Below are 27,336 nucleotides of genomic sequence, written 5' to 3'. Positions count from 1 at the left end.
GCTCAAGCTGTCCTAACAGCAGGTCTAAACAGTGACCAAGTAGCCAGAAGGCAGGAACACTTCCCATCCTTTCATGCTATAGAAAGCAGTAAAAGCAGCAGGGAGGTCAGAGCTCATTTCCTCCATAAAACCACGGCTCCCCGTCTCAGCATACCCTGCAGCATGCATACACTTCACAGGCACAGGGCAACAGCCTCCTCAACAGTTACAGCTAGTGGGAAACAGGTCAGCTGGAAAAGTTGGCAGAAACTGGGCAAGGCAACAGCAAACTGATCTGTTTGCTTTCCTCTTACCACAAAGACTCCACATGAAACTGATCCCTGCTCACACTAGATGGACACAGCTTCTGCCCTGTAGCCAGCAGGGGATGATCCTGGTCAGAGGGCAGCAGAACTCAGCTTCTGGGAAATGAGGAACACGAGGAACTACACAACCTGCAACTGCAACGCTTCAAATACAGCTGAGACCACAGGACAAACAACTTGGGCTCGCTTCCACTCATACACAAATATTACTTCACTGTGTCCTTCATGTTCCAGCACTCTTTTATATTAGATTTCCCCCATATTTTGTGTAAGAATGGCTCTGGGACTGCTTGCCCAGAAAAATTTAAGGAAATTTCCACATTAACACAATGTTTGAAAACTGAGAGGGGGAAACATGCTACAGCAGACTCAAATAAAGACCAATGTTAAATATTACTTAATGTTTTTCTTTTATTTAAAAGATCATTCACAAAATACCATATCCATAAATTTATTTTGTTATGAAGCAGAATGTGTTAAGTGTTTGGAATTCTTTTCTTTTTTTTTTCTCCTTTGTTTTTACATTTAAAAGTCAACTGTCTTGACTAGAGGTGAGTTTTTATATGGGAATTTGTTCTTAAAATCTTTTCCACATTGAAGATGTAAATAGATCAATTATTGGTTTGGAATACAACCACACAAATGCATGTCTGTCTTAAATTAAGTATTAGTGTTAGACAAATGGTTCTTATCTCAGAAGCAGATTAAGTGACAGGCAGAAGGAAGGAAAGAGTAGTTCTGTAAATTGCTGGGACTCTGACATTAAAGGTAGCTTTAGGGAAGAAATTCACTACTAGCAGTGATGCTGGTAGCGAAGCAGCCATGCTTCCAAACTCCTCTTGCCAGCACTCCAGAGTGCTGGCTGCTTCATCCAAAATCTGTCAGCACTAGCACTAGGGGCCCAAGTTTTTTCCTCATGCACTGGACATATCCAGACTTCCGTGCGGTAGAGCCAGGTTTTGTTTTGGAACATTAATGATCCCTCTCCTTTTGCTCCAGCCTCGCCTCCCTCCTCCCACACAACACCCACAAGAAACATTTCAAGTGAAGAGAGATGCAGTACTTAGAGATGCTTTTTACCCAAACTTCTACATGAAGAGAGTCTATAGCAGAACGATTTCTAATCTGCCCATTTTCAAGGTATTCTGAAAGCAGAGGTCTTAAAACTGTACACCACTGGGCAAAGAAATACAGGGGGTGATGGGGGTTATATACTGCATGGCAAAGTATACACTCCTTAAACAAAAATAAAAAAGTCCATTTTATTTGTAGAAACTTCATTTAAAAATTTACCAAACATGTAAAACCCAAAAAAAGTAAGCAGAAAGAGCCAGTGAGCAGTTGTGCTCCAACAGGCGCAGTTTTGCAGCACTAACCTTGAGCAGAGGTGTAGCATCATACCATTTTCAAGCCAACAGCCAGCCACCAGCAAGAGTCTGCTGGCAGGACCTTCAGCCATACTAATTCCACCACCTATTCACCAGGCTTTTTTTCAGCCAAGGCATCTACTAAATTGACACTTCCTGGTAACCTGTGTGAAAGGGCAACTCTTGCCCCTTAGTTTTACAAGGGGCTCTGCTATATACAGTAACTGTCACCAATTGACAAAAATGGTATTTTACTACTTGGTTAGAACTGTAAATTTCTCTGTTCAACTCATCTGGACTCTCCAGTTTTCCTCTTCAGAGCCACAGCAATACAGAACAAGACATGCAGGTCAGAAGAGGAGCACTGAGGAAGTAAAAGGAAACCATACAGGGAAGTAACTAAGTCTAACCTGTGCTTCTAAAGTAAAACAAACCCAGAAAGGAGGAAGTGAAGCAGCACCTTTGTCCAGAGACCTCCACGCTCGTGGAAGCAGCTACACTGCCTTATCTACTGGCAACTGTGCTGCTTGGAAGGAAACAGAAGAGGGAAACTCAGCACAAAGCAGGCACTAGATACAGCAAAGCCAAGAACGTACTAAAAACCACTTGTTAACAGCTGACATGCATTCACAAGCTCTGTGTTTTCGGTTTCAAAGAGGACAAATACCAGATGGCAGGAATGGTAAACTGCAGGGTTGACATTCCAGCAGAGCTAGTCACTCTGTACTGTCTTGCTTTTTCTCCCGCCTCCCCATTCCCTCTCAACCCCAAATTCAGTCGTGCTCTTTTACTACTTCCTCTCGGGGCTTGGCTCCACCGAAGATAGCAGAGTTTGGGTTGGCTACTTGATTGAGGGGAGTAGCAACTGTTCGAGGTTTGAGCTGAAGTCGGGGTCGCTGTGCTCTTTCCTCTGAAAGGAAAAACAAGGAGGTTTGAATGAAGTTCTGTCAAGGGCAGTAGCTTTAACCTGACAAAGAAAGCAGCAGCCTGCTTTGTGAAGGAAGACTGAATTTCAGAAGATATCAGGAGTTTACCTTCTGTTGGCTCTCTGAAGTCCATGGAAGATCCACGAAGGGGAGGCCCATCTCTGAAGCGACCAGTGCCACCACTTCCCATTGAAGCACCTGGTGGTCGCCGGTCTCCAGGGCGAGTTCCTCTACCCCGGCCTCCCAAGAAGTCATCATCTTTGAATCCTGAAGACGGAAGACAGTGAATTTAAAGAGTGTATTTTGCAATGATTTTAATCTAGATTTTTATCTGGATGACTGGAAAACCTTGCAAGTCACTGCTGTCAGTCCAAGATGATGCACTGAGAGCCTTTGTCTGTAGACAGATTGCTTCAGAGATCTCCAACATGTTCTAGAAGAGTCACACAGATTCCATTTGAAACCAAGTATATACTATGCCAAGTTTAGAAACTGCTTTATCCTCCTAGAGGCTTATTGGAGTGTTGCAGAGTGGGTCACCAAGTGAGCTTAAAATATGAGCTTCAGCTGCAAATTCAGACTGTTAACACCCTTAGCTGAACTCAGAGACAACACTGGCAGTACTCAGAGTACTTCTGTAGCCAAATCACCCACTGGCTACAGCCTTGGCATCAAACCTGCAGGAGCAGAAGAAATGGGTAAACAGCTAAGGAGCAGTGAAATATAAGAGTCTTTATAAAACAGAGCCTTTGAAAAACAGAGCAAAACCTCAAGGATTTTTAGTTGAACTATGAACTGACCAGGCATTTACCAAAGAGCTGAAAAAACTTTACCAAAACAACCAATTCAGACTTTATATATGAAACTGGCTGTATTTCTTCAGTTTAAGTACCAAAAAGAATCAAGAACTGCCTGTCACTGACCAGAGTTCCAGTCTGTACCAATGACTAGTCTAGAGCATCTCTCCAAGCCCCCATCATCTGTATTCAGTGGGAGGAGAATACTTCAGCACACCTACAGGGGATATACTCTGTTTTTCAGAAGCCATATGGAAGAGAACATTTTTTTGTTTTGTTCTCATCTGACATTTTCTTTTCCACTTCAGTATTTGGCAGAGTTGCAGAACTGTCCCTTACTTACTTCAGTGCCAAAGAATCATTTTTAAAGACTTGATCCAGAGCAAGGCTGTACAACCTGAGAAGAAAAGCTTCTGTAGCAACTAAAACTTGAGTGCTAAACTTTTGGATCGCCAATCACTCAGCCAGCATCTAACAAGCTGAAATGCATCCACATTTTGAAGAAGCTGCCAAAGAAGGCATAAAGCTCTGACATCGGAATGCTTAGCTACAAAGGCAGGTTAAGCACAGCACTGCAGCAAGCTTCCTCTCTCCAGCACCATGCTTCAGCTTCATGCTAGTGGCAAGGGCACACTTTGTTACCACTCCTACTTCGTCCATTCCACTCACGCAGAGACCAGACATTGCAAAGTTGCACTTGCCAGCATCTCCCCATCAGAAAATGGACCAAACCCATGATTTCAGAGGACAAAAGCAATTGTGTTAATGTCACCCTGCATTCTAATAGCTGACTGGAAGTCAAAAGAAAACCCAGTGGCTCCATTGCTACCTTCCACTCAGCAAGCTCAGTCATGTGTTGCAACTTGCCTTATTGCAACAGGTCTAAAAGTTTAGGAACATTCTGCATTTAGAAGTGCTTTGGAACACTAACACATCTTTGGAGAAGTCAGTTGCTTCAGGGATACACATATAATGATGTCACATCACCTTAAGAAGGTGAAAGCCTCTGCTCTGAAAGAATACAATATCAGCTTTTCCACATGATCTGTTTCTGCTACTATTCAGATATGTACTCGGCCACATGTTTGAGAAATGCTTAAAACCTAGACAATGTAAGGTATACTTGAACAAGTATTCTGTCATTTAGGATTGTTTCATAAAATTCACAGTCAAGACTCTTTCCTCTGTTATAAGGCAATGGAAGATTCCCCCTGAAGAATCCCACTGCAGCTGTAGGCCAAAGTTGGCCTAAAGTAGATTGAATCAAAACAGTAATGGGGACAAATGTATCTGACATAAAAATGAGAACATTTCTGTGCCTTTTAGGCTGCCTATCTTTATAAGTGTTAATACTGATACCAGAATTGAAGTCATCTCTGGAATCCCATCCACCTCCTCTGGATTCTCGGGAACCTCCTCCCATTCCTAGGAAAAAAGCCACAATTGTGTTCAGGTCTGAAGCTGTGGGAAAGACTGATCAAGGGGATACCAAACCAAAGTTTCAGTCCTTCAATATCCAAAGTAATGCTGCTGGAAAATCCTTTCATTTGAGTACTACCAAGTTCCATCACACAGGAACAAAAGATTGGTTTAAGTTAATCAACAACAAGGGGTCAGGAAAGTTTCTCTAATCCACATTCAATGCAAACCTTTAGTGAGTCTAGTACAAATAAGCTTCAACTACAGCAAAGCCTGGTTTTACACTGGAACAGATGGATAGTCCAAAGCAAGTATTTATCTACTTGTGCTTACTCATTTCTCTTGCATCATAATAAAATAGTAGCAGATCAGACTGTTGGGCTTACGATTGTCCTCTGCAAGACACTGTACATCACCAGGGGTATTGGTCTCACTTCCTGGGCTAGGAGTGACAACATACTCAGCTTTTGGACACAAAGCGCATCTATAGTCCAGACATTTCAGGCATGGCAGCAGCTAGGTCATAAACATGTATATACATATAAAATTCCTTCTTCTTGTACCATCTCCATTTTTATTTGCATGTCTTGTCTTAGCATTAGTTAGCACCACACGTCATAACTACAACCATTTTATTTACGAAGCTATTTAGAAAATCAGAAGTCACCTCTGTCATCAGGTCCACCACCTTTTCTGAAGCCAAAGCCACCTTTATCCTGTTTTCTGCCTTCTGCTATGTCCACTCGGAGTGATCGGTCACCCAAAAGCTGTTAAATAAAAGGGAGAGTGTCTTCAGAATGTATCATATGGGCTACCAAGGAGTTTGAGACTTGTGCTTATCTTTTTATTTCACAAAGTAATTGCAAGTATACTTACTGCACCATCATATGTAAGAGCTTCCTTAAGTGACTCCACCTCATCGAACTCTACGTAACAAAATCCTGTAAGAAGAACCTCATGAGTTAATACCAGCACTTTAAAATGCCTTCGTAAGAAGCTACTCTCCCTGCACATCTGCTAACAGCCTCTCTTTCAAGCATGAGCTAAGATATGGGCAGTGCATGATGTACACAACTCTGAAACTAAACATCACTAACAATGAAAGCATTTACCTGTGCCTATTAACAATAGGGACAAATCCCAGAACAGAACTCTGTATGGGCACTACACAAATGCCAAGAGCCTGATTAATTCCCTCTGCCACAGGGTTCTCATTACAGATGATTTAATCTATGCCTTTAGACAGTTATTTAGCTGAATATTGACATCTGGTTACCAGTATTTTTAAACAAGAAGCTGAAGTACCTGCTTGGCCAGCAGGCTGATCTTGTGTTATCACATCATTTAGTGAATTTATTCCTTTTCTAATATCCTGTTCTCTGAGTTAAGGTTCCCCCTGCCCCCTCTCCAAGTAACTTACTTCCACTGGCCAATTCCAATAGAAATCACATTTGCATCCTCTAAAAAGCTGTATCTACTTGCTTTTTCTCCCTGTCTACTAAAAAAAGACAGATTGAAGCAATGGAAGTCTTCTGAGCTAAAGAAAGATTGTGTAAGTACTCAACACTTAAGGTCATGGATCTTCAGTGGGTCAGACACTTCAGCTTTGTTAGAATTCATGCAAGACAAACAAGGTTTGAGAAAGCAAGCCCTTTTACGGCAGGGCAAATATTGACTTGGCACTTGGTTAGTCTGTATCTGAAGATGATGGAAGCAACAGTGAATCTCATTCAAATTAGATGTTTAACTCTTAATGAATGAGAAACCTGCATAAGTCAACATAAAGAACAAACACAGATCAACAAACTAACCACGCTTTGGAGTAAACTGAAGTTCTCCATTAAAGTGACTTTGGAAGTCCCTCATTTCCCCTACCAGCTAGCCATCCAGAACCAAACCAACTCTGAACACTCACCTTTAAATTTGTCTGTTTCCTTGTCTCTGACTAGTCGTACACTCCTTACGCTGAGATCCTTGAAGATGGCATCTATGTCTCCTTGAACAGTGTTGAAGGGTAGGTTTCCCACATATGCTGTGAAAGGGGGTTCTGTTGGCAGCTCTTTCTGTTTGCGGGAACCAAGGCCACCACCACGAGACCTGTTAAAAAAAGCACAGTGTCTCTGGAACCTGGCTCCCAACACAGCCAGTAATACAGCACACAGCGCTGCTCAGGTGCTGTTGGACTTTTTGGAAGTAATTCTTCTACAACTTTGGTTAGTTTCTCTATTCCTTTTGCCTCTTCCTGCCACCTCCACTACTGGCCAACTCCTTCCTAGTATTATCTGATGCAGTATATCAGTGGAAGAACAAATGAACAATGTATTTAAATACATTACAGGTGAACGAAAAGTGATGAATGAACTTCTTTCTCTTAGAATAGTTAGGGTTGGAAAGGACCTTAAGACCATCTAGTTCCAACCCCTCTGCCATGGGTAGGGATGCCTCACCCCTAGACCATGTCACCCAAGGTTCTGTCCAACCTGGCCTTGAATCATCCCCTAATCCATTAAGAAAAGCAATGTAAGTTTCTCTCTACTGTCCCTTACTCACAACCACTGCTTCTTAAAAAAAAAAAAAAAACAAAAACAACAAACCACCCCAAAAAAAACCCCAAAAAAACCCCAACAACAAACCAACAAAAAAACCACTCTACACCCTAGACTAGATTTTAAGGATAATTTATAGCAGTGAAGAAATACTTGTATGGTACAGGCTTGTCAGCTTATCTGAAATTAAGCTGGACCCAATGGTTTAAGTAGTGTATTATCAACACCCACGCCACCATTATCTAAATTATTTCATCAGCATTTAGTTAACAGAAACATCTTCTCCTAATTCTGAAGTTACTGCCATAACTGTCAGATATCTGGACTGGAATACTTGGAATTGGACACATAATAAACAACTTGGTTGAGCAAGGTGTTCTAACACAGAGAAACTGCTATCAGTGCTCTTTGGATGTTTGCTTCTTCCTTTGTGTCTCCTGAATTATAGGCTAAGGTAACCAGGTTCATAGAATCATAGAATAGTTTGGGTTGGAAGGGACCTTCAGGGGTCATCTAGTCCAACCCCCCGGCAACGAGCAAGAAGATTTTCAAATGCATCAAGTTGCCCAGAACCACATTCAGCCTGGCCTTCATGTCTCCAGGGATGGGGCATCCACCACCTCTCTGGGCAACCTGTTGTCTGGACAACCTAGGTTGTCTTTTCCTATCTTTCCCCTCAGTCTCAGTTAAGGCTATTGGCATTGATTGCTGAGGAACTAGACTGCAGCAGCAAAATTCTTTACTGTATTAATGTAAAGTGTGTTAATTTCCTGTAGAGCCTCATTTTCTAAAGCTTTCTTTGATCTCTTTTACAGAGGAAAGGATTTGTTCTGTGGGCACACAGCAATCTTAAGCTACAGCTTCTGGACTTCCAGAGTACAGGATGCACTGTCGCTGGTTCCAACACTGTTTGCCCACCTAAGCAATCTTTGACTTCCACCTGAGACACCACTATCCTGCCTCTGTTCTCTTCAGGGCTTTACTTTTACTGGGTCATCTTCATGTCTGCTCCCTTTCCCAGAGGCTCACTGTGCATTTAAAAGCACAGCAGAACACAAACTGCACCAAACCAGGATTTGCTAGTGTGACATGGACTAATTAGATTACTGCAGAGCCCTACCTAAAATACAGAAGGTCAAATAATTATTATTTCATAGAATCACAGAATGGTTTGGGTTTGAAAGGACCTTAAGATCACCTAGTTCCAATCCCCTCCCATGGCAGGGACACCTTCCACTAGACCCTGTCACCCAAGGTTCTGTCCAACCTGGCCTTGAGCACTGCCAGGGATGGAGCATTCACCACTTCTTTGGGCAACTTGTGCCAGCGCCTTAGCACCCTCACAGTAAAGAACTTCTTCCTTATATCTAACCTGAACTTCTCCTGTTTAAGTTTGAACCCATCACCCCTTGTCCTATCGCTACAGTCCCTGATGAAGAGTCCCTCACCAGCATCCTTGTAGGCCTCCTTCAGATATTTGAAGGCTGCTTTGAGGTCTCCACGCAGCCAGAATATCCACTGGGCAAGCAATGTACTTTTTTTTTCATTCCAGAATAAATATTTTATTATTAATGAATCAGCTAATGCAGAGATCTTTTCAAGATTCCTTAACTCTTCCAAGGCAAGCCTGTCATTTGTGCCTTTTTATGGTAGCAGTTCCAGGCAGGAGCCATTTGTCACCAACACTATCAGCATGCTGCTAGATGTATTTGAATCACAACCTACACATCTTTAATTAGTGTCCACCCAGGTTCGTATTTTAGCATTTTTGACAATGCTCCTCATCTGCCTTTGTCTCATTAACGAGTCAAAAACATATGGGAGAACTAAAGCTGCTATAGTTGAGTGTTCTGTGTGTACGGCAGAACTAACTTTAGTCACAAGACCAGGTTTTAAGAAGGAGCTCCAAGAAAGCAGAGTTGCTCTTCTAAAGAATCCCATAATATTTAGAATCAGTTCCATGCTTTTAATTCTCATCTATGGCTTCACAGCTACTAAAATACCATACATCTAATTTTTAGCAAAAAAGAAATAATTTCATTTTTATGTTCTACAGGAACATTAAAATTGCTGCAGCTGAGTTTAAAAGGAGCATTCCCTCCTTCTACACATTCTCACCATGGTCCTTGAACTGCCAGTCATTTTGTTCAGTGAACCGATCTGCCTACAAACTCACTCTAAAGTTGAATTCTCAGTCAGATCAACAAGGTGATCTGGATGGCCGCAAAGAGCACTGGTGCCAATATGGAAGGAGAACAAAAGCAAGAGCTCAAACTCCAGCTTTCAACAGCAACCTCCACTCACATCAATTTGAGCTGCTGCTGAAACCACACCCTCAAGTTAGCAATCCCCAAAAGAATTTTTGGTGCTACAGACAAACCTTGTTTCTACCATAGCATACCAGAACTCTGGGGTGCCTGTGTGGAAATCCATGCACTGTTGTGCAATCCCTCCTGACGTTAAGTCAGAAAATGAAGTATTCTTATTGAATATGATCATTAAGACCTCAGTTATCAAATATATAACTAAATATCTGGTATTTTAGTCTCCATTTGAAGAACTAGAATGAGCTGTCAATAACTAGGTTTCAAACCATGTTTCCAAACAGAATCCAGGTATAGCAACACAAAAAGAAGCTGTTTCTATACTTCCCTGCATTTTTTTCCAATACTGAAACAGTGAAACAACAATAAGGCTGACTTCAGTAACCAAACAATGAGATTGAAAGAAGATGCTCTCATTTGTAGCAAAATAGGACGAAAGTCAACTATAATTAAAACCATATCTGAACTATGTGAACTAGGGTCACACCAAAGCGTTAAATGAGTATCTGCATTTCCCACTTAGTGTAACTTTCGCTCAGACACAATCAGGTAACAATTATGTCATCTTCATGTGGGAATCTGAAAGACAACTATTTGCTTTCTTTTTCAGGAAACCAAAACAGAAAGCTGAAACGAAAAGCTTGCTTCTAACAAATGCAGAAGCAAACATCCCTAGAATTACACTTACTTATTGGTGGACTGAGCCAATAACATTGTAATGCCATACTGGGGAGAAAGGACAACTAAGCTATCACTTTGAAGCTACTCTTTTAGAAAGTTTAGTTATTCTCTCCAGAAAACATCATCTCTCAAAAGTTTTAAACAAATGGATATTTTGAAAGCTAGTATTTGAGTTTAAAGCCTTTCACTAAGGATCAAACCAATAGCTCAGTATTTATCTTTCTGCACAGCATGGAGGCAACAGCCTATCTGGATTCCAACGGTAGTTGTTTTACCAGAGGCAGCATAAGGCTCAGCAGAATGCAAGTTTTGACGAGCACTAGATGTCTTCAACAAAAAGCTTACCCAAGCCTAAAAATGAGGGGACATTTATTAACACTGAATGGGTAAGACACAGAATTCAAAATGCCAGAAGGATAAAGACTAACTCTCCAGTTTCACTTACATGTACAGTACTTCAGCAGATGAATCTTAACCTTTGAGTAAGGTGCCCACTATTACTAAGCCCAGTGCTTAAAGCCACACCTAACTAAACAGCCTAACAGCGAGTCAGGAGAGATAAATACTCAGTTTCCTTCAACTTGGAGAAGCTGTACAGATGTTCAGAGCTTCAACTAGGCCTCAGAGCACTTAATTACAGGTTTTCCTGTCAAATTTTGGCTCCGAAACACTTCCCAAAAAAAGTTTTTATAGTAATCCTTTTGTTATTAATGTCAGCAGCATGTCCTTCATCTGGAATAACTTTTGCATACCATTATAGTATGTTTCACCTCTTAATCAGTGCATCATCAGACATCTCAGGTGTAGCAAAACCGCCTCTCTTATCACACCACAGCCATTCTGTTGTTCTACCATTATTTTGAAGAGTATTAGGCAAATATCTTATGCATCAGAACTGTTCTCTGTCACACTTAAAACCTGTGCTCACTCACTGTACAGACTAAAGGTTATGCAAAACACAACTTCCACAAAAACTATTATCTCTCAACTGAGTTTATGCTATTCTTACAGTCCTAAAGTGCCTAAAATTGAGTAGGAGTCACTAAGTTAACATGGGATTCTTTAATCAGAACCTTCAAGAAGGACAGCCATGTTGTCATTATGTTATGCATATTATGGGACTTCATATAACGCACAGAGAGCTGTTAAGGTCTGAAATCATGAATTAGCTGTTAGTAACTTATTAGTAATAGTAATCAGATGCAAGTACATCTGATTACTATAAGTCACACTGATATTAGTAGCATCTGAGGCTTAAAACTTCTGCTAATTCAGAATAAGTACATTTTCTGATCTGGAAAGGTATCTACTACTCAACAGGATGCCTTTAGTTCACCAAAACAAGCTATCCACATCTTGCTTGAGAGCAAGTTTAAGTACCCTGTTACAGGAATCTGAATATGAAAGTAACATTTTAACATTAATTTTATTACTTCATAGAATGTGCCTACATTGACTAGGACAGACTGCATAGTAATAGCTGAATTTATGATGAGTGTCAAGTGCCACTTTAGGCTGCTGTCAAGGTTATTTGTTACAGAATTTAAAAAATATAGAATTGTAAGTGGGTACATCATCTGTTTGCTCTGGGTCATCTTTTCTTTAGACACAAAGGGTATCTATGCATAAAAACAAGCTTACATAGCTTAAGTGTCAAAGTGTTTCCAAAGACTAGAAAACTTACTCCTGTTACAACCTCAGCAGTAATCCTCTGTACTGCCTAAACAGTTTGAAATGGAAATGATTTATTCCTCTAACAACACGAAAGGACAAGGAAACATATCTTGGAAGATTATATTATAAAATAGCATACTTGCTAAGATTTGTTCACAAGGACAGCTTATTTCATCGTTTTATACCTACTGTTTTATTTTAGTGCACACTTTATATGGCATCAACCTTCAAAAAAGTCAATTGCTAATTGCATCTTCCTAACCTGATTTAAGGCAAACTTCGTAATTGCTAGTTATTGTTTCTGTAGCTCCTCCCCTATACCCACTCTCCAGGCCAAAAAAAGAACCCAGAGAGGAGACAAACCCTATTCAGTCCTAAGGATCGTGGATTTGGAGTCAGCACCCGGAGCCCCGCATAACGCGGCTCACAGTCCTCTCGGCCGGAGGCACCACAAAGCCCTCCCATTTCCTCTCGCTGCAGACACAACGCTGCCCGCTCTCGGGTCTCCACCGCTGCAGCTCCTCCCGCTGCCGGGCACCTCGCCGGGCGGAGCTCGTCCCGCCAGAACAGGGGCCTCTCGCCTCACTCCAGCCCTTCACGGGAATCTCCCTCTTCCCGTCTCCCGCTCTGTCCCTGCAGCAGCTCCTCAGGGCCTACCTTGGCTCTGGCCCAGCGCCTCCCTAAATCCCCCCCTCCACTCGCCTCCGGGCCGGCGGGAACACAGCGACACCTTCCTCCCGCCCCTTCACAGCGCTTCCACGCCGCCAGGCCCTAAACCTTGCGGCACCGGCCCCACGTAGCCAGGGGACGGCCGTTCCCCCCTCCCGAGACAGCAAAGCCTCCTCCTCGCTTCACAAAGCGGGCCCGCCAAGGCCGCAGGGAAATGCAGCGCCCCGAAGGGAAGCCGGCGGGGCGAGACGGGCCCGAAAGGTTCACCGAGGCAGCGTCCCCCGACCCCTTTCTCCACCCGCCGCCCCGCCGGGCCCGCCCGCCATCTCCACGGGGAGCGGGGCAGGCCAGGCCCGGCACGGCCGCGCCCCCTCCTCGCCCGGCCGGGGGGGCGCGGAACGCCACTCCCTCCTTCCCTCCCCGCTCCCGGGGGAGCCCTCGGCGCTGCCCAGCGGCCCAGGCCCCGGCGCTGCCCGCCGCGCCGCGCTCACCCCCGGCCGCCGCCGAAGCTGCTGTAGGCCCGATCGTCGTAAGGATCAAAATCCGCCATCGCCACCTCAGCCTCCTCCCCGTGCGAGCGTGACAGGACCGCGCCCGCAGGACCCCGCGCCGCTTATATACGGCGGGGCCCGGGCCAGGGCTGCCCCTCGCGGTGCCTGTCTCCGGCTCCCCGCCCCGCCGGGGCTGTCCGCGCTACTGCCTGTCGGGAAGCCCCTCGCCAGCGGTGCTCATAGTGGCTCCGCCTGCGCTTGTTTTGCCGGGGGATCTGGGATGCTCCCCGATGCGTTGGGACCAGCCTCAGCCTTCTGCTGGTCGCTGGCCTCCCATGTGTCCCAAATCGTCCTATGGTCGCTGTGGGTACGACCCGAGGCAGAGTGGTTCGTGCTCCAGGCGTTACACTTGTTACCTGCGCCCCTGCGGCCGGTGTGAGCCCGGAGTCTGGAAGGGGGCAGCAAACGTGCACAACTTTCGCGTGGCAGCTGGAGAATAGCCCCGTGTTTTATTGTAAATAAAGACCGAAAGCATCTTGGTGTCTTTAAACACGTACCCTTTGCATGAACTGGTTTGTTTCCTTTACCTAGCCTATTATTTCAGGTTTATAATAAACCCACATCTGGATGCTCGTACAGCCAGCGGTGCCATCACCCCCAGTGCCGCTGACCCCGCACCGCTCTATTTCAGAAGGGCGGACGGATCGCCGCGCTAACCCCGTGGAGCTGTAGCTCTCTTCCCCCGCCCAGCCCCGCTTCCCCGCGGGGAGAGGATTCAAACCTCCCTCGAAAGCTACAAACCAGGGCGCGGGGGAACGAAGGAAGCCCTTGGGGCAGGGGAAGGAGGAACAAGGCTTGGAGAGGGGCCGGGCTGTGAGACCGAGAGGGGAACATGGCGCTGAGGGGCGGCCCTGAAGGATCGCGGGGCGCTGCAGGGCCGCCGCGGGGCTGAGGGGCCGGAAAGCTGCGGTTCGCCTCGGCCCGTCCCGTCTGACGGGCCCGTCCCCGCTCGGGCCCCGGTGCCCCGGAAGAGGCGGGGCGGGCGGAGGACGGCGGCGGCCCCACGTGCGGCAGCGGAGGCATGGCGGAGCTGGAGGGCCTGGGTGGCGGCGCCCTGGTCACTGACCCCCGCGGGGTGCTGCGGCAGGGCCGCGCCTTCCTCGACTTCTTCTGGGACATCGCCAAGCCGGAGCAGGAGGTGCGGCTGGCGGCCACCGAGAACCTCCTGCGGCACCTGCGGGAGGGCAAGAAGGTGAGGCGGGCGCCGGGGCCGGGCCGGGCGGAGGGGCTGTGGGTGCGGGCGGACACCGGGTCGCATGGCTCTTCCCTCCGCTGTCCGGGCAGAGGAGCGGGGAGGGGGGCGCGGGGAGCCCGGCAGCCTCGCAGGGTTCCGGAGCTGCGTCTCTCTTTCAGGACGATGAGCTGAAGTACACCCTCAAGCGTCTGGTGGAAGGACTGGGAGCCACCCGCGAGGCCGCCCGCCCTGGCTTCAGCTTGGCCCTGGCACAGGTCAGTGTTCCTCAGGGCAGAGCAGAGCGCTCTGCGGCGCCTCTCCAGCGCCATCAATTCCTGGGGCCCCGCTTTGCTCTTCGTAAGGAGGCTGGAGGGCTCCCCTCTGGCAGCGCCTGCGTGCAGATGGCAGGGAAGGCTCTTGCCTTTTCATATATAAAACCTGTGTGGTTTTCAATGATGCTAATCTGTTTCAGAAACAATGCACTTACAAAGGTACAAGCTATACCAGTATCATGCTCATGTTGCGGTATTCTATCCTGCTTCAAGAAACATCCTTCGTTTGCAAATGTTGACCAGGTTTTTAAATATGCTGCATTTAGAACTATTATGATTTCTTAAAATTGCCTTGCTCCTGGTATGGCTGTTTACGTGGGAGTTCTGGAAAGGCAACCCTTTAACACATACTTCAGAGTTTTGTTTTCCTCCATGCTGGTTGAGTCTGTGACATAGCAAAGAGTCTCAGCGATTGGGATCACCAGGGGGATCTGACCTCATCTCACCCAAGAAGTTGATAACGGAGAAGAGCCTGTGTTCTTCCTACTTAGAGCAGAGCCTTGCCCTTGTTGTAAAGTTTCATTGCTTCTGATACAGGGTGATGCAGCTGCAGGAAAATGTTCTAATTATTATTACTCCTATGCCATGTATAGGGAAAAAAAAAAGGAGTATCAGCAGGTATATTTATGCCTACACTAGTTCCTACTCTTACACATCTTTTACTGATCTAGTTGCCTGTTTTCTGGCCTAATAAAGCAGCACATCTGCTGTTATGCTGAGCAACTGTTCAGATCTTATTTCAGCTGAACCCAGTAAAACTTTGTAAAATGGAAGATCTACAAACTGAGCTATTCCATCCATCTCCTCAGGTTTTACAGACTTTTGAGGAAATTCCAATTTGCAGTGTCCTGGAACAGATAAAGGAAAAACACAATCTGGAAAAAGTGAAAAAGGTGAGTTGGCTCACAGCAGCATTGGCCAATAGTTTAAATTAACTGTTCTCTATTCTTTGAAGGCTTGGTGCCTGGATACAGTAGTTTTGGGGCTCTAGCTAAAGCAAATTACTAGAATGACATAATGGGAATATTTATGAAAGCTGGCAGTTGATGACATTGTCATCTGGCCCTGTTTTAGCTGAGATTTGTCTGTGTGAAAGACAATCTAGGACAGTTCTTGAACATCATGCAGGGGGGTACATTTCAGTGTGTAACCTTCACATGGCAGGGTGTTCAAGGCTAGATCTTCCAGCCATCTTGTTCCACTGATTAGAGCTGTAGCTGAACATGAAACTTAACCTCTCAGTGAAGTGGATCTTTAACCTCCTTTTTTTTTCTCTCTTCCTTTTCAGAAACTTGTGAGAAATGCTGCTTTTGGAAACTTTTTTGGAGTTATGGCTCTGTTTCAATCTGGCCGGCTTGTTAAGGTAATACTGCTGTTATGTTGTTTGGCAGTACTGGTTCTAGGGCTGTCTGAAGTGCAAAGAGGATCTAGAGAGAAAGGTTGGGTCGTTGGCTAGTCGATGAGATGGGACTTGAAGCATCAAATTCAGTGAATTTCTTGTGCATTGTCCATGGACTATTTGTGCGTTTTAAATGTCTATTCCTGACTAGATTTTAGGAACTGTGTCAGATAGCACGGGAGGTTCCTGCCTCGCCTGGAAGAAAGGGATCTGTTGTCATGTACAGCCATAAAACATCATTTTAGGAAATGCTGAGTAGCCTGTCAGGAAGCAATCTTGTAGGTTTCTTATTACAAGTAGGTGTAAGGATCTCAAGAGTAGATTATTACCTCAGCCTTCAGTTTAATCTTTGATGCATGTCCTCTGTTTTTGGCTTATCTTTCCTTTCCAGGACCAGCAAGCTCTGCTGGGGAGCATCCAGCTTCTCCAGCAGCTGGCAAATCACCAAGCACACCTCAGAGATCTCCCTCGCAAAACTCTAATTGACATCGTGTCTGAGGTACAGCCACAGCATGTGGTGGGTGGGAGGAAGCAGGACATTGCTTTGGGGACTGCTTTTTCTTTAGTTTGTTCATAGTTGAAAGTTAAGGGGGGAGTGTGGAAGGATGACTTTAAGGTATGGGAGCTGTTTCCTGTATTGTCTGTGAGCAAATGCTTTTATTCTGGGAAGGATGGTCTGATTCATTCTGATTTCATTATGAACAAACCTGTAGTCTTTTTTTTTTACCCAGGTGACTTGCTTGGGTGATATGTTAGACTGTGCTCTTTTGAATAGAAGTATGCTGAAAACTCTGGCCAGCAAATCTTTTTTATGCACCTAGCCTGGGCCTAAGGTTGAAGTTTGGGCTGTTGAGTGTAAGAGCATGTAAGGACATGGAGTAAAGGAACTCTTGAGTATGTAGTAAAAGAAGAAAGTTTGTTTATTTCCTTCTTTTATGTGGATATTGTTTGTATGAAGATTTACAGTGTTAAAATAATATTCTATAGGTAAGTGTTCTGGGCCATCTAGTCTTGATGATAGGTTTATAGGTATTTTGAATCCAATCTTAAAAAAATACATATTAAAGCAGTTTTTTGTGCGTTTCTTATTTTTATTGGTGAAAACATTGGATCCAGTTTTCTCTAAACGTATTGAACACAGTTTACCAGCAAATCTTAATGAAACAATTCATTATGGGGAAATAAGATTAAAAGCTAATACAGGAGTGTTTCCTCCTCCCTGGGCCATCCATACAGGAGCAGTCAGACAGCAAGAGAGCAACTGCAGCGGGAGTCAGTTGACCAGGATTGCTCTGTGATGACAGCATATTGTCCTGCGCCACGTGGTTAAATAGCTGGGGACTGTATGGCAGTACTGGACACATGCATTGTTCATTTTTGGTTGTGTCACTGTAAAGACTATTTCTAAAGTTTCCAGAACATTGCAAGCTTTTAGTAAAATGCCCTACAATGCAGATATTTTATTATCCTACACAGCAAGTTAGTAAAATGCTCTCAGATGTTTCTCATATGCTTTCACCTTCATTCCTGTCTAGATTCCTGAATCTGTGTTTGAGGAGATCCTCTTTGGCATCTTGCAAAGTGACCTTGCTTCAGCCTTCACATCTCCAGAGAACCTGCACCTTTTGCTTGTCGGCATACAGAAATTCCCTAGTGTTCTGAAACCTAAAAAACTGAAGAAGCTGTTTGGCTCACCTACTGTTGTAAATGAGGAAAATATTCCCAGGTAAGTTCTTGAATAAGGAGCATTAAATGCAACATTCTTGCTCTCTTGGCTAACTGAGACAAAAGTGGCTTTCATTCAGATGCGTGCCTGTATTTGCCACTGCAGGTGCTGTGAAGGATTAGGCTCTGTTATGCAGGTTCCTAAATTACAGCCCTGTCATTTCTCCCAAGAGGCACAGTCTGCATCCTGTATCTTTCAGCAAGATGAATTTGGCCCTCAGCAATCCCCTTCCAGGCCAGACCTCTCACATTATTTTCTTTCTTCTACTAGGCTTGTAGAGCTTCTGCAAAGTGCTGCCAAGTCTGAGAAGAAGGACAAGAAATTGCCCAGTGTAGTGTTCGATTTGCTGCAGGTTTCACTGAAGGAAAACGCCTTTGAACTGTTCTGGGAAGAAGGTGTGGAGAATGGGCTATTGAAAGAAAAATCGGGACCTTTGAGGTTTGTTTTGATGTATTATCCTTCTCTTTCTTGCGCTGGTCTTTCTGGTGCCCTGTAGTAGGGTGGAACGTATGGTTTCTCATGGACAATGTGAGAACACTTGCTTTTGGTTGTTTAGGTATTCATGAAAAACTTTACAGGGAGCCTAAATTCTAAGATTCCTCTTCGAATTGTGACATACAACAAATTTGAGATTAAATTTAACTAGGACAGCACATAAAGGTGATGCACCTCACTGGGCATAAAGGTAACTTAAATCTATAGGTTGCTCCTCCAGGACTTGTCAGAGAAACTGTCCTGTCCGTCTCTAAGTGGTTGGAAGAGAGAGTCATTTGGTTTGCTTTGTGTGGTTTAAGGACAGCTCCTGTGTAGGCAAACCTTAGTTCTGAAATTCATGTCTAATACTGCTGGACTCGTGCTTTTGTGGAATGGGCTGAATTAAATCCTGGATATGTTTGGATTCTGATATGGTCTGTGTTATTAAGTAGGATATGGCTGTGCCTGACCGTAACAGTAGCTGTTTCAGCTCCTTTTCCAAGTCTAATACTAGATCTTAGTAGGATTATTTGTCTGTTCAGACTCATGCTGTATAAAATGCTGCAAAATCCAGAATACAAATCTCTGAGCATTTTGGGGACCATAGTTTAATTTATATCATAGCAAGGCAGCCTGTGGCCTGGTTTAAATCCTTCTTAGATCAAGAGTTTAAAAGTTGTAGAGGTGCACCTACAAGAAATCTTCTTAACATATTACATGAGTATCACAGTGAAAGTAAATTGTTTTCCAAGCTTCAGCAGTTTAAGTCTTGTACATGTCTTGGTTAAGTCTGAAAATAGCCTTTGTATGCTCAGCAGTGTTGCTTTTTTAGGCTGATTTCCTGCAGAAATGAGGCTAATGATGTCCATCTAATGACTCCTGACCCCATTAGGCAATTCTGATTAAATTTCACAGCAAGTTGCTGTCAAAACTAAGTAAGTTACTGTCAAAATGAAGTAAAACTGCGTAGGCAAAAACTGTAAGTAAGTTTTTATTAGGCTCATGGAAATACCTGGGGAGAAGAGATCCATGAAGTGGATTGAGGAAGGAGCTGCTGGTAAGGACTTATCTCTTTCTAGACAGTGGAGGACCTGCTACAGGCCAGACCTTAGCAGTTGTGCTAGTCAGAAGAAAAGCTTCAGGCAGCAGGATTTTTAAACACAGGATCCATGAGCTCTTAACTTCTGACTTCTTTACTTCTGTCTTGCATGCTCAGTGTAGGCTGCCCTGCCACTACTTCCCTGTCTTATACTGCTCTGCCTCCTAGCTGAGGGAATCTTCTTTGTTCCCACTCAGTTACATGTGCTACCGGTTGCTGGGTAGTGCTTTGCCCTTGCTGTCTCTGGACCAGCTGCAGATGGTTCTTAAAGGGAAGGTGATGCAGCGCTATGGAGAACACGTGGTTACGACTCAGGTAAGTCTTCTGAAAGTACTTGTGCTCAGGGATGAAGACCCCTGTCCTGATCAGAAGCCCTTTCTGCTGCCCTTTCTAGTTGTCTTGTGTAAAAAAGTTTGTGTAATTTTAGGCCTTGGACTCTTAGTAAAAGCAAGGTTATTGTGTCGCCACTGGTTGCAGTGGGCTGAATATAGTCTGTGTTTGCCATTGTCTACTTGTGTGTTTTTCATTCAGACTTATTTTAAGGGTTTTGAAATGGTTCAGCACTGACCCACCTCCTTCCACTGATGGTGATGAGAAAGCTCTGACGTTGGGGGAAGCAGGGAAAGGGCAGCCCTCAGCATATTGACGGTGTCATCTGGCAGCCTTTAACAGCCCTTTTCATTTTGCATGTCTAGAAGCTCCTTTTTGTCTGTCATTGTGCTGGGTATTGCATGAACATTTGAAGGCAAAGACAAAAATCGACAACTCATGCTTTTGCTTATGTTAGTGCTTGTTTCAATAAGCACATCCGAGGTTTAAGCACAAATTTTATATGGGAATTGGATTTTGGAACTCCTCTTCCTGCTTCTGTCCCAGCAAGCTGGCAAACAACATAGCCCTGCAATAAAGGGAGGAAGAAAAAAAGGGGAATATTGGTAAAAACAGGCTTGGCCTTGGCTTTTTATGGTAATGTAATCCAGAGCGTCCTCATATGGGCCCCAAACTCACTGCTCTCTCTTGGGAGGAATAGGACTTTGCAGCCTTTCTGTTCTGGTGTCAAAACAGCAATAGATGTGTGGGTTTACTCTGAAAATAATGCTTACTATGGTGCTTCCCTGTATGGACCAACTTTCTCCACGGTTTATCCACTGACTTAGTTTGTTTCTTGCTTTTTATGCTTGTTGCACGGTGAATTAGGCTGTATTCTTTCATGTGCCTCAAAAATGTGTTAATTGAATTTGTTCATTTAATTCCTGTCTGAAATCCACTGAAGACACAATTGACTAAATGGAAGGAGAAACCCCTAATATGGTTGGAGCTGAGGAAGTATAAAAGAACTTAGTTAGAATTTGTTGGTGGGGTTTTTGTGAGTTTGTTGTTTTCCTTGACATGGGTGATTTGTTTTGGAAAGCAAATACACTTGTACTTTCTTAGCCGGTGATTGTTGGAGATAGAACTAGACAAAGCTTGAGTCTGGTATTTACTGACAGTTATCTTCCTGAAGCCACTTTTTTCCAACAAGGGAGCAAAAGTACTTCATTTGCTTTTGTTGAAAGATGGTTGATGAAACCCCTGTTGTGAGTTACTACTGTTCACAGTCATCTCTCCTGGAATTTTTCTCCCAGTTTTCATACTGATGCACAAGTATTGAGCTCTCCAACAGTGGAAGCAGGAGCTTGCTAAGTTGTGTTTTGTGTGTGATTTCTTTGAAGGGTTTTTATGTTGTAGTTGGATGGATCTGTAGTTAATTAGGACTTTGTAGCCCTTTTAAATAAAAGAACAGTGTTCCTTAGACTTCCATTACTGTTTCTGCTCCTGCCAGGTTGCTATATTGATTGTGACACTGTACCAAACAAGTTGTCTGCCCTCTTTGGGCTTTCTTCAGTTATGCTTTTTGGGGTTTTTTTTCCAGAACAAATAAGTGGTATTGAACTATATGAAGTATGAAGGAAATGGGATGTGTGGTGAGATGGGACATGTTTTGGTGGTGTGCATGCTGCTGGGCAGTGTTCCCAGCTATATACCTTGCAGATCAGTGGCAGCACTGAAGATAGGACTTAGCATAAAACAGCAACACCTCAGGATATGTCTTTTAGGTTAAACATGTCAACTCATCCTTTCAGAATGCCTCAACACTTCTGAGACACCAGGGAGAGAAGGTGGGATTTGTTGTACCCACTGTAGGCCAGCAGGCTCCAGGGCTGCGAGAGGAGACTGGAATTAATGTGGGGGAGTTCCAAGTCAAGGGAAAACCTGAGGCAGGTGATGTGAGCCCTGGGCTTTGACCCAGAGTAAGAGCTGATCACTCTCTGGAGCTTAGCTGCACTGGCCAACATGTGGTCCAGCCACTGAAGCCTGACTGTTTGGGAAGGTGCAAGTTACAGGGTTGAAGTTGGTACGTTACAGGATTCTGTGGTCTCTCCTATGTGAGGAAGACCACGACGGGAAATTGATGACCTGGTGTATGCCTTATGACAAATGTTCAGGCACATGACTTTAATTTATTTTCTGCAGTCAAATCTGTGAAGTGATTTGTACTTACCAAAACACTCAGAGTCAGTGTGAGGTTCCTAACCTGCTTATTTAACTGCATTTTTCAGCTTCCAGACCGATTTAAGTTTGCTCCAGAGATGGAAGGATATATAGAGGAATTTCTGAGCAGCTGTGATGACTCAGAGAGACAGCTGGCAGTGATGATTGGCTTCTCTACTCTAACCAATCAAGGCAATCCTGTATTCTCCAGCTCGTCCAGAGTAGTGAGACACCTGCAGCCAGTGGTATTGCAAAAATACGTTGACTGGCTCAAAGATATGTTCCTCAGACCAAACTTTGACTGTTGTTTAGACTTCTCCAGTAACCGCCAAAAACAGAACCAGGAAAATGCAAACATGTGAGTATGAGAATGGTGCACCTTCTTCTTTCTGTTTTGTGGTTAGAGTAGCTACCTTTGTGAACTCTGTTTTGGACAGCTAATGTTGCTCGCTGAATATCCACAACTTAGTGCTGTGGGTGCTGGGTTACTCACAGGGTTTTTTTCCAAAGATGTAAGTCGTTAAAACAATATAGCTATGTGTGACTTGTGCTGCTATAACCTCACTCTGCTGACTCCTGCAATTGTTGAAGTGCTTTTTGCTGAACTGTAGTACCTCAGCTGGGTAAATAGACTCTTTGGCATAGTAAGAAGCAAACTTGGGAAGATCGTATCTTTTTGTTTGTACCCGTTCCTTTCGCACTATATAACTGCCATCTTTAGTGTAAAGCCTCTCTCTGAAAGTCACCTCTTGCTGCAGTGGACCATGGTTTGTGTTTATTTTGGGATAGTGTTCAAACTACTGACTCTATCTACTTCCTTCTTAAAAGAGCACAACATAAGATTGCTCGACTAAGAAAATGGATCATCCACCGACTTGCTAACATCATTGAAAGTACAGTGAAAAAAGAAGAGAGCCTTGTGATGGACATTTCCAGGTGAGAGTGATTTAAAGACTTAATGCCACAGGTGCTTCAAATATGTCTTTTTAGCTCTACAGTAATATCCCAAGTAAGCTGCCCCCATGGCATTAGGCAGATTTAGTAGTGGAAATACTCTGTAACATAAATCATTTAGGAGGCTAGGTTGTGTTTTCAAAATAGCTTCTGCAAACTTGGACAAATTATTGTCATAAATAGTTCAGGCATTTAAAATAACCTTAATCCTATTCGTTTTGTGTAAATTTTAGGTTCCTGTCTACCTAGACTGCTTGAAGGTCTCACTTGTAACTTTGCATCAGATCTTAATAAGTATTTATCTGTCAGTTTAAAAGTCTTAGAGCATATGACCCAGAAGTCTGAGTATTGTATTGTGTGGCCTCAAGTGTAGGCACTTTTGTGAAGTCTTGAGCATTCTTCTCTCTTCTTTACTTTGTGTCTGTTGAGGAAAGGGTCTTACTGTAAAGAGTGACTTTTTTTTAAGTGCTTGAACATCCTTGAATAAAAATGTGACTATGTGGTACTCTGTTTTTCACACCTGGGTTGGTTTTGCTTTGCTATGACCGAGCTGGCTCTTAATTTTGTTCTTGTTTCTGTTCATTCTAGGTTTTGCTTCTTTCATGCTTTCTTTGAGGCTAAGAAAAAGACTTCCCAAATAAATGAGGCAAATGTTCTTCCAGCAGAGCCCCTAGATGAACAGGCTCATTTAGTGGCAGAAAACTACTTCTTTGGGTAAGGAATTTGCTTGCATGCTTTATGCTTGGAAATTTCTTTTTTTTCCTGAGGATAAGATCAGCCTGCAAATAATAGGGCAAGAGGTTTGGCACTGTGAGCTGGTAATTGGAGCATTTGCTTGACTCCAGGACCAGGGAATGGCTTTTTTTTTTTAAGGAGATCCTAGATGAATTTTCCAAAGATCCTTAAGTTTTGTCCAATCAAAACATAATTTTGCATGTCAAACCCGCTTGAGTATGTGTGTGATAATCAGGTAGGTGTAGAGTTGAATTTAGACTGCTTTTTCTCATTAGATTACCATTGCCTCTGTTGCAAGGTAGAAGTGGAAGGACCCGGGAGGGAGGCGATGGGGTCGTGTGAGTTGCTCTTGGCTTTCTGTCTGCTCTGAATGCAAGCTGCTCATGGCTCTGCAGTTCTCCCTGTACTAAGGGAGATGGAGTTGGTATAATAGATGCTTCTGCATCAGTACAGGAAAAGCAGAGGACATGGTTGGATACAGAATGAAATAACTGAGAATAATAGCATGCTTGGGGACACCAAGGCAATGAACTGTACATTACTGTGCTTGGATACATGTGTGGGTTGAAGCTTAGGCCGTATGAATCTGGGTTGCAATGAGTGACCAGAGCGCTGTGATGAGAGTGCTCTACTGGTGGGCGTTATTTTGGAAAGTGTGAGAAGGCCATCTGATTCCAATGGCAGGAACGTGCTGGCTGGTTTTCTTTGCAGGTTACTTCAGACTTTAAACACCATGACTGTTTTGGGGGATACAGCAAAGGCTGCAGCCTTGAGGGAGAAACACATCCATGGTGTGACTGCAGATGGGAAGCTCTGGATCTTTCTCCTTGTTGAGTATGCCAACAAGTTGCTCTCCAGTGAACATGTCAAAGCTGTGAAGCCTTTTACCAAGGAACAGAGGGATGCCTGGGAGAGGTGAGAGGCTTGGAAAGCTGGGTGCTGGGTTGGTGAGATGAGGAACATGGAAGAGCCCTGGTCTTAGTCTCTTTTTGGGCCATTGTATTCTCTCCTGCTGTTATTCTGGCTGCTGTAGTAGAGCCGTTTCACAGGCAGTGGCAGTTCTGTTTCTTCCCTTTGAGTATCCTGCACGTGTGGCTGGGTTTCAGGATGCTCATCACCCCGCTCCTTTCTTCCTGTTCCTTCTGTGTGTTTAACTATGTGCAGGTGGTGATGTCCTATTTCTGCTCATAGTCCCTCTCCCAAACATGATTGTAACTCTGCTTATCTTCTCCCAATAATACCTTTACTAACTTCTCAGTGACTCTTTTCAGGTGCTCTTTTCTGAGCTTGATTTTTCCATAAAGGTCTGTGTCTTGGCTGTAGTGTTAGGAATCTAACCTGTGCCCAACTGCAGGGTTTTTCTAAGCATCATCACATAATGAGATGGTGGTGTTGGGTTAAGACGGGGTACTATATGTGTGTCTAATTTCAATAAATTAAATGTTAAGTACAGAAAATGGTACTATAGATTGGTCATGTTTTTAATCTGATAATAAGAGAGGATTTGCTGTTGTAATTGTGAGAGACTCAGAGGGGTTTCTTTCTTCAGGACGCTTCAGTCTGTGAAGAAGCTGCAGAAGGAAAATAAATCAGATAGTGCCAAAGTCGTTGCTTTCCAGCAACTTCTGCTTTTAATGGCTATTCATGTTTTCAAGGTAAGACCTCTGAAGCATATTTGAGTGGTGTAAAATGTGCTGATAGCTGAGCTTTGTGAACACTGAGCTGGAGAGTTTCTTTGTGATCAGAGATCCAGTCTTTCACAGCCTCTGCCTTCTGCAAATGAGCAACTGGCAGCTAATAAACTGTGATTCTTACACTAACTGTAGACATCAACTTACAGGTGAAAAGCTTGGCCCGAGCATTATTTTTCCTTTTGATTTGCTGCTCAATGGAGCAATTTTTACTTAGTTTCATATTTTGTTCTGCAAAGGGGTTGTAGTAGTTGATTTTAATATCGGTACCTATTTAGAGAGGTCCTTAGATTTGGCGTATATTCCTTCTGTTGCTGTTGGTAGTGGGTAATTCAGAAGAGGGTGTTTACTGTCTGTTTGTGATCAAACAGAATCAGTCTGAAACAATGGATGTTCTCAGCGACCTTCTGAACTGCACAGAGAGGGCATTCAGCAAAGAACCTAAGAAGAAAAAGACTGGTGAGTCCTTCCTGCAGAAAGAGGTGGAGTGGGATTGTTAACAGTCTCTCAAAACACAGGAGATGACAGTTCTGCATTAGTGAAGCACTCTTGACTGCATTAGTTCTGGCTTGATGCATTTATCCCCAGGAGAATCCTCTCTCCTTCATTCTCTGTCCTTGTCTTTTCTTGCTTCAGCTCTCTACCCTCATCCTTGGTGGATTGTATTCTTGTGTGTCTCATAAAGGACAGGTGAGCTTCAGAGCTGGCCATTATTCAGATGAGCAGCGTCCAACGGAGTTCACTCTTTTTGAGTCCTTGTTCTGTACTGGGGGCAAGAGTTTGACTGAAGTGGTGGTACCTCCCTGGGCAAAGCTGTGGGCTCTCCTAACAGCCGGCAGGCCTGAAACTTGGTTCTTTCAGAGCTCAAGTTCTTGGCAAGCTAAAAGTGTCCTGTGTGTAGATATGGCCTGTTTGCTGACTTAGTGAGTCCTTGCTTAGGGCCTGTGGAGTTAGGCTGGGACTTCACTAGGAAGGAAACTGGCTTGATCCTTTTGACTCCCTCTTTAACTATGGTCTTGTTCTCCTTAAATCTTCATGTAAATTTGATGTTGCTCTGAAAAGAAAAGCTGTAATTCTGTGGTGGTTTGGTTGTATGTAGAGCAGGATTCCCAAACTTTTGCATTAATGGACCAGTTTCAAATGTCAGCACTTTTCATGGGCTGCGATGACTCCTGATTTCTTTGGCAACTCTAAAATGGATATGCTTCTCCTGACTAGCTGCTGGTTGCTTTAATATGATCGTGTGATTTGCAGAAGTGCTCATCTAAGTAATGATTTAATGGATTGATACCTGGTAAATCTTTGCAGTGGCCTAAAGACAATTTCAGGCATATTTCCTCCTACAGTTAGTGGCCTTACAGTACAGCTACAACCTTTAGCTTCACACTTGGTTATTTCTGGACGGTGCTGCTGAATGAGGACTTCTGACAGTCAGCTAGATGGTCTTTTTTTCCTGGGTGAATTTCTCTGTGGTCTCTTGTTGATGTGCCAGTGCAGTGGTTTTACCCCTTCCTGACATTGTTTGTTCCTGTGCAGACAACACAGAGCCAGGATGGGTCGAGGTGATGGTGGAAATCCTTCTCTCCCTCCTTGCTCAGCCAAGCCTACTCATACGTCGGATTTCCAAGAGCGTGTTTGTACGGATATGCCCTAATCTGACCAAGAGGGGCTTGCAGCTGATCCTGGATGTAAGTGAGGCACTAGTAGGGCATTGTACCATTTGCCTGTCTTGTCCCTAACAGATACACAAGTATGTCTCTAGTTTGGGATTAAATAAAAGCCTCCTTGATTTAGAAGATGTCTAACAGTGTGTTGCTGAGTTTTAATGTAGCTTACAGAGAGTTGTTTTTTCGTTTTGTTTTTAATGGAACCTGGGATCTGCTAACTTTAAGTTGTATTCTTTGGTAGTTTGAGGCTGAAGAAATTTCTGGGTCAGTTTATATAGCTGGCAGGTTTTTTGT

General features: G+C 43.9%; 2 protein-coding genes across 3 annotated transcripts in view; one reads left to right on the top strand and one right to left on the bottom strand.

Moving 5' to 3' along the window:
* Positions 1-277: 277 nt before the first annotated feature.
* EIF4H (eukaryotic translation initiation factor 4H) lies at positions 278-13,344 on the bottom strand. Of its 2 annotated transcripts, XM_030472269.1 has the most exons (7): positions 13,200-13,344; positions 6,730-6,911; positions 5,691-5,755; positions 5,482-5,581; positions 4,755-4,820; positions 2,707-2,865; positions 278-2,582 (listed from the first exon to the last, which is right to left on the bottom strand). In XM_030472269.1, exons 1-7 carry the CDS (start codon positions 13,256-13,258, stop codon positions 2,446-2,448), a joined length of 768 nt encoding a protein of 255 aa, XP_030328129.1. In that variant the 5' UTR covers positions 13,259-13,344; the 3' UTR covers positions 278-2,445. The 2 variants fall into 2 exon arrangements, with proteins under 2 accessions (XP_030328129.1, XP_030328130.1); XM_030472270.1 differs by lacking the exon at positions 4,755-4,820 and having other exon boundaries at positions 13,200-13,321.
* A 901-nt stretch (positions 13,345-14,245) lies between these two features.
* The window catches only part of MYBBP1A (MYB binding protein 1a), a 59,098-nt gene continuing 46,007 nt past the window's right edge, over positions 14,246-27,336 (top strand). Inside the window, exons 1-15 of the mRNA XM_030472268.1 lie at positions 14,246-14,451; positions 14,613-14,708; positions 15,575-15,658; positions 16,054-16,128; positions 16,556-16,663; positions 17,700-17,890; positions 18,161-18,328; positions 19,661-19,778; positions 22,064-22,353; positions 22,824-22,931; positions 23,538-23,663; positions 24,396-24,599; positions 25,234-25,339; positions 25,747-25,834; positions 26,912-27,063. Coding sequence (XP_030328128.1) covers positions 14,281-14,451; positions 14,613-14,708; positions 15,575-15,658; positions 16,054-16,128; positions 16,556-16,663; positions 17,700-17,890; positions 18,161-18,328; positions 19,661-19,778; positions 22,064-22,353; positions 22,824-22,931; positions 23,538-23,663; positions 24,396-24,599; positions 25,234-25,339; positions 25,747-25,834; positions 26,912-27,063 — 2,085 coding nt within the window. The 5' untranslated portion in view covers positions 14,246-14,280. The remainder of the gene's footprint in view (positions 14,452-14,612; positions 14,709-15,574; positions 15,659-16,053; positions 16,129-16,555; positions 16,664-17,699; positions 17,891-18,160; positions 18,329-19,660; positions 19,779-22,063; positions 22,354-22,823; positions 22,932-23,537; positions 23,664-24,395; positions 24,600-25,233; positions 25,340-25,746; positions 25,835-26,911; positions 27,064-27,336) is intronic.

Source organism: Strigops habroptila (genome assembly GCF_004027225.2).
Source record: "Strigops habroptila isolate Jane chromosome 13 unlocalized genomic scaffold, bStrHab1.2.pri S16, whole genome shotgun sequence".
Taxonomy (NCBI): domain Eukaryota; kingdom Metazoa; phylum Chordata; class Aves; order Psittaciformes; family Psittacidae; genus Strigops; species Strigops habroptila.
This window is presented reverse-complemented; position numbering and strand designations above follow the sequence as displayed.

Bases quoted from the DNA above. Each gene is read 5' to 3' on its own strand.
- EIF4H (XM_030472269.1), bottom strand. From the start codon at position 13,258: ATGGCGGATTTTGATCCTTACGACGATCGGGCCTACAGCAGCTTCGGC. The intron at 5,756-6,729 runs GTGAGTGTTCAG...TTCTTCTTACAG, and splicing joins GGAAACAGACAAATTTAAAG to GATTTTGTTACGTAGAGTTC. The intron at 2,583-2,706 runs GTAAACTCCTGA...TTTTCCTTTCAG, and splicing joins CTTCAGAGAGCCAACAGAAG to AGGAAAGAGCACAGCGACCC.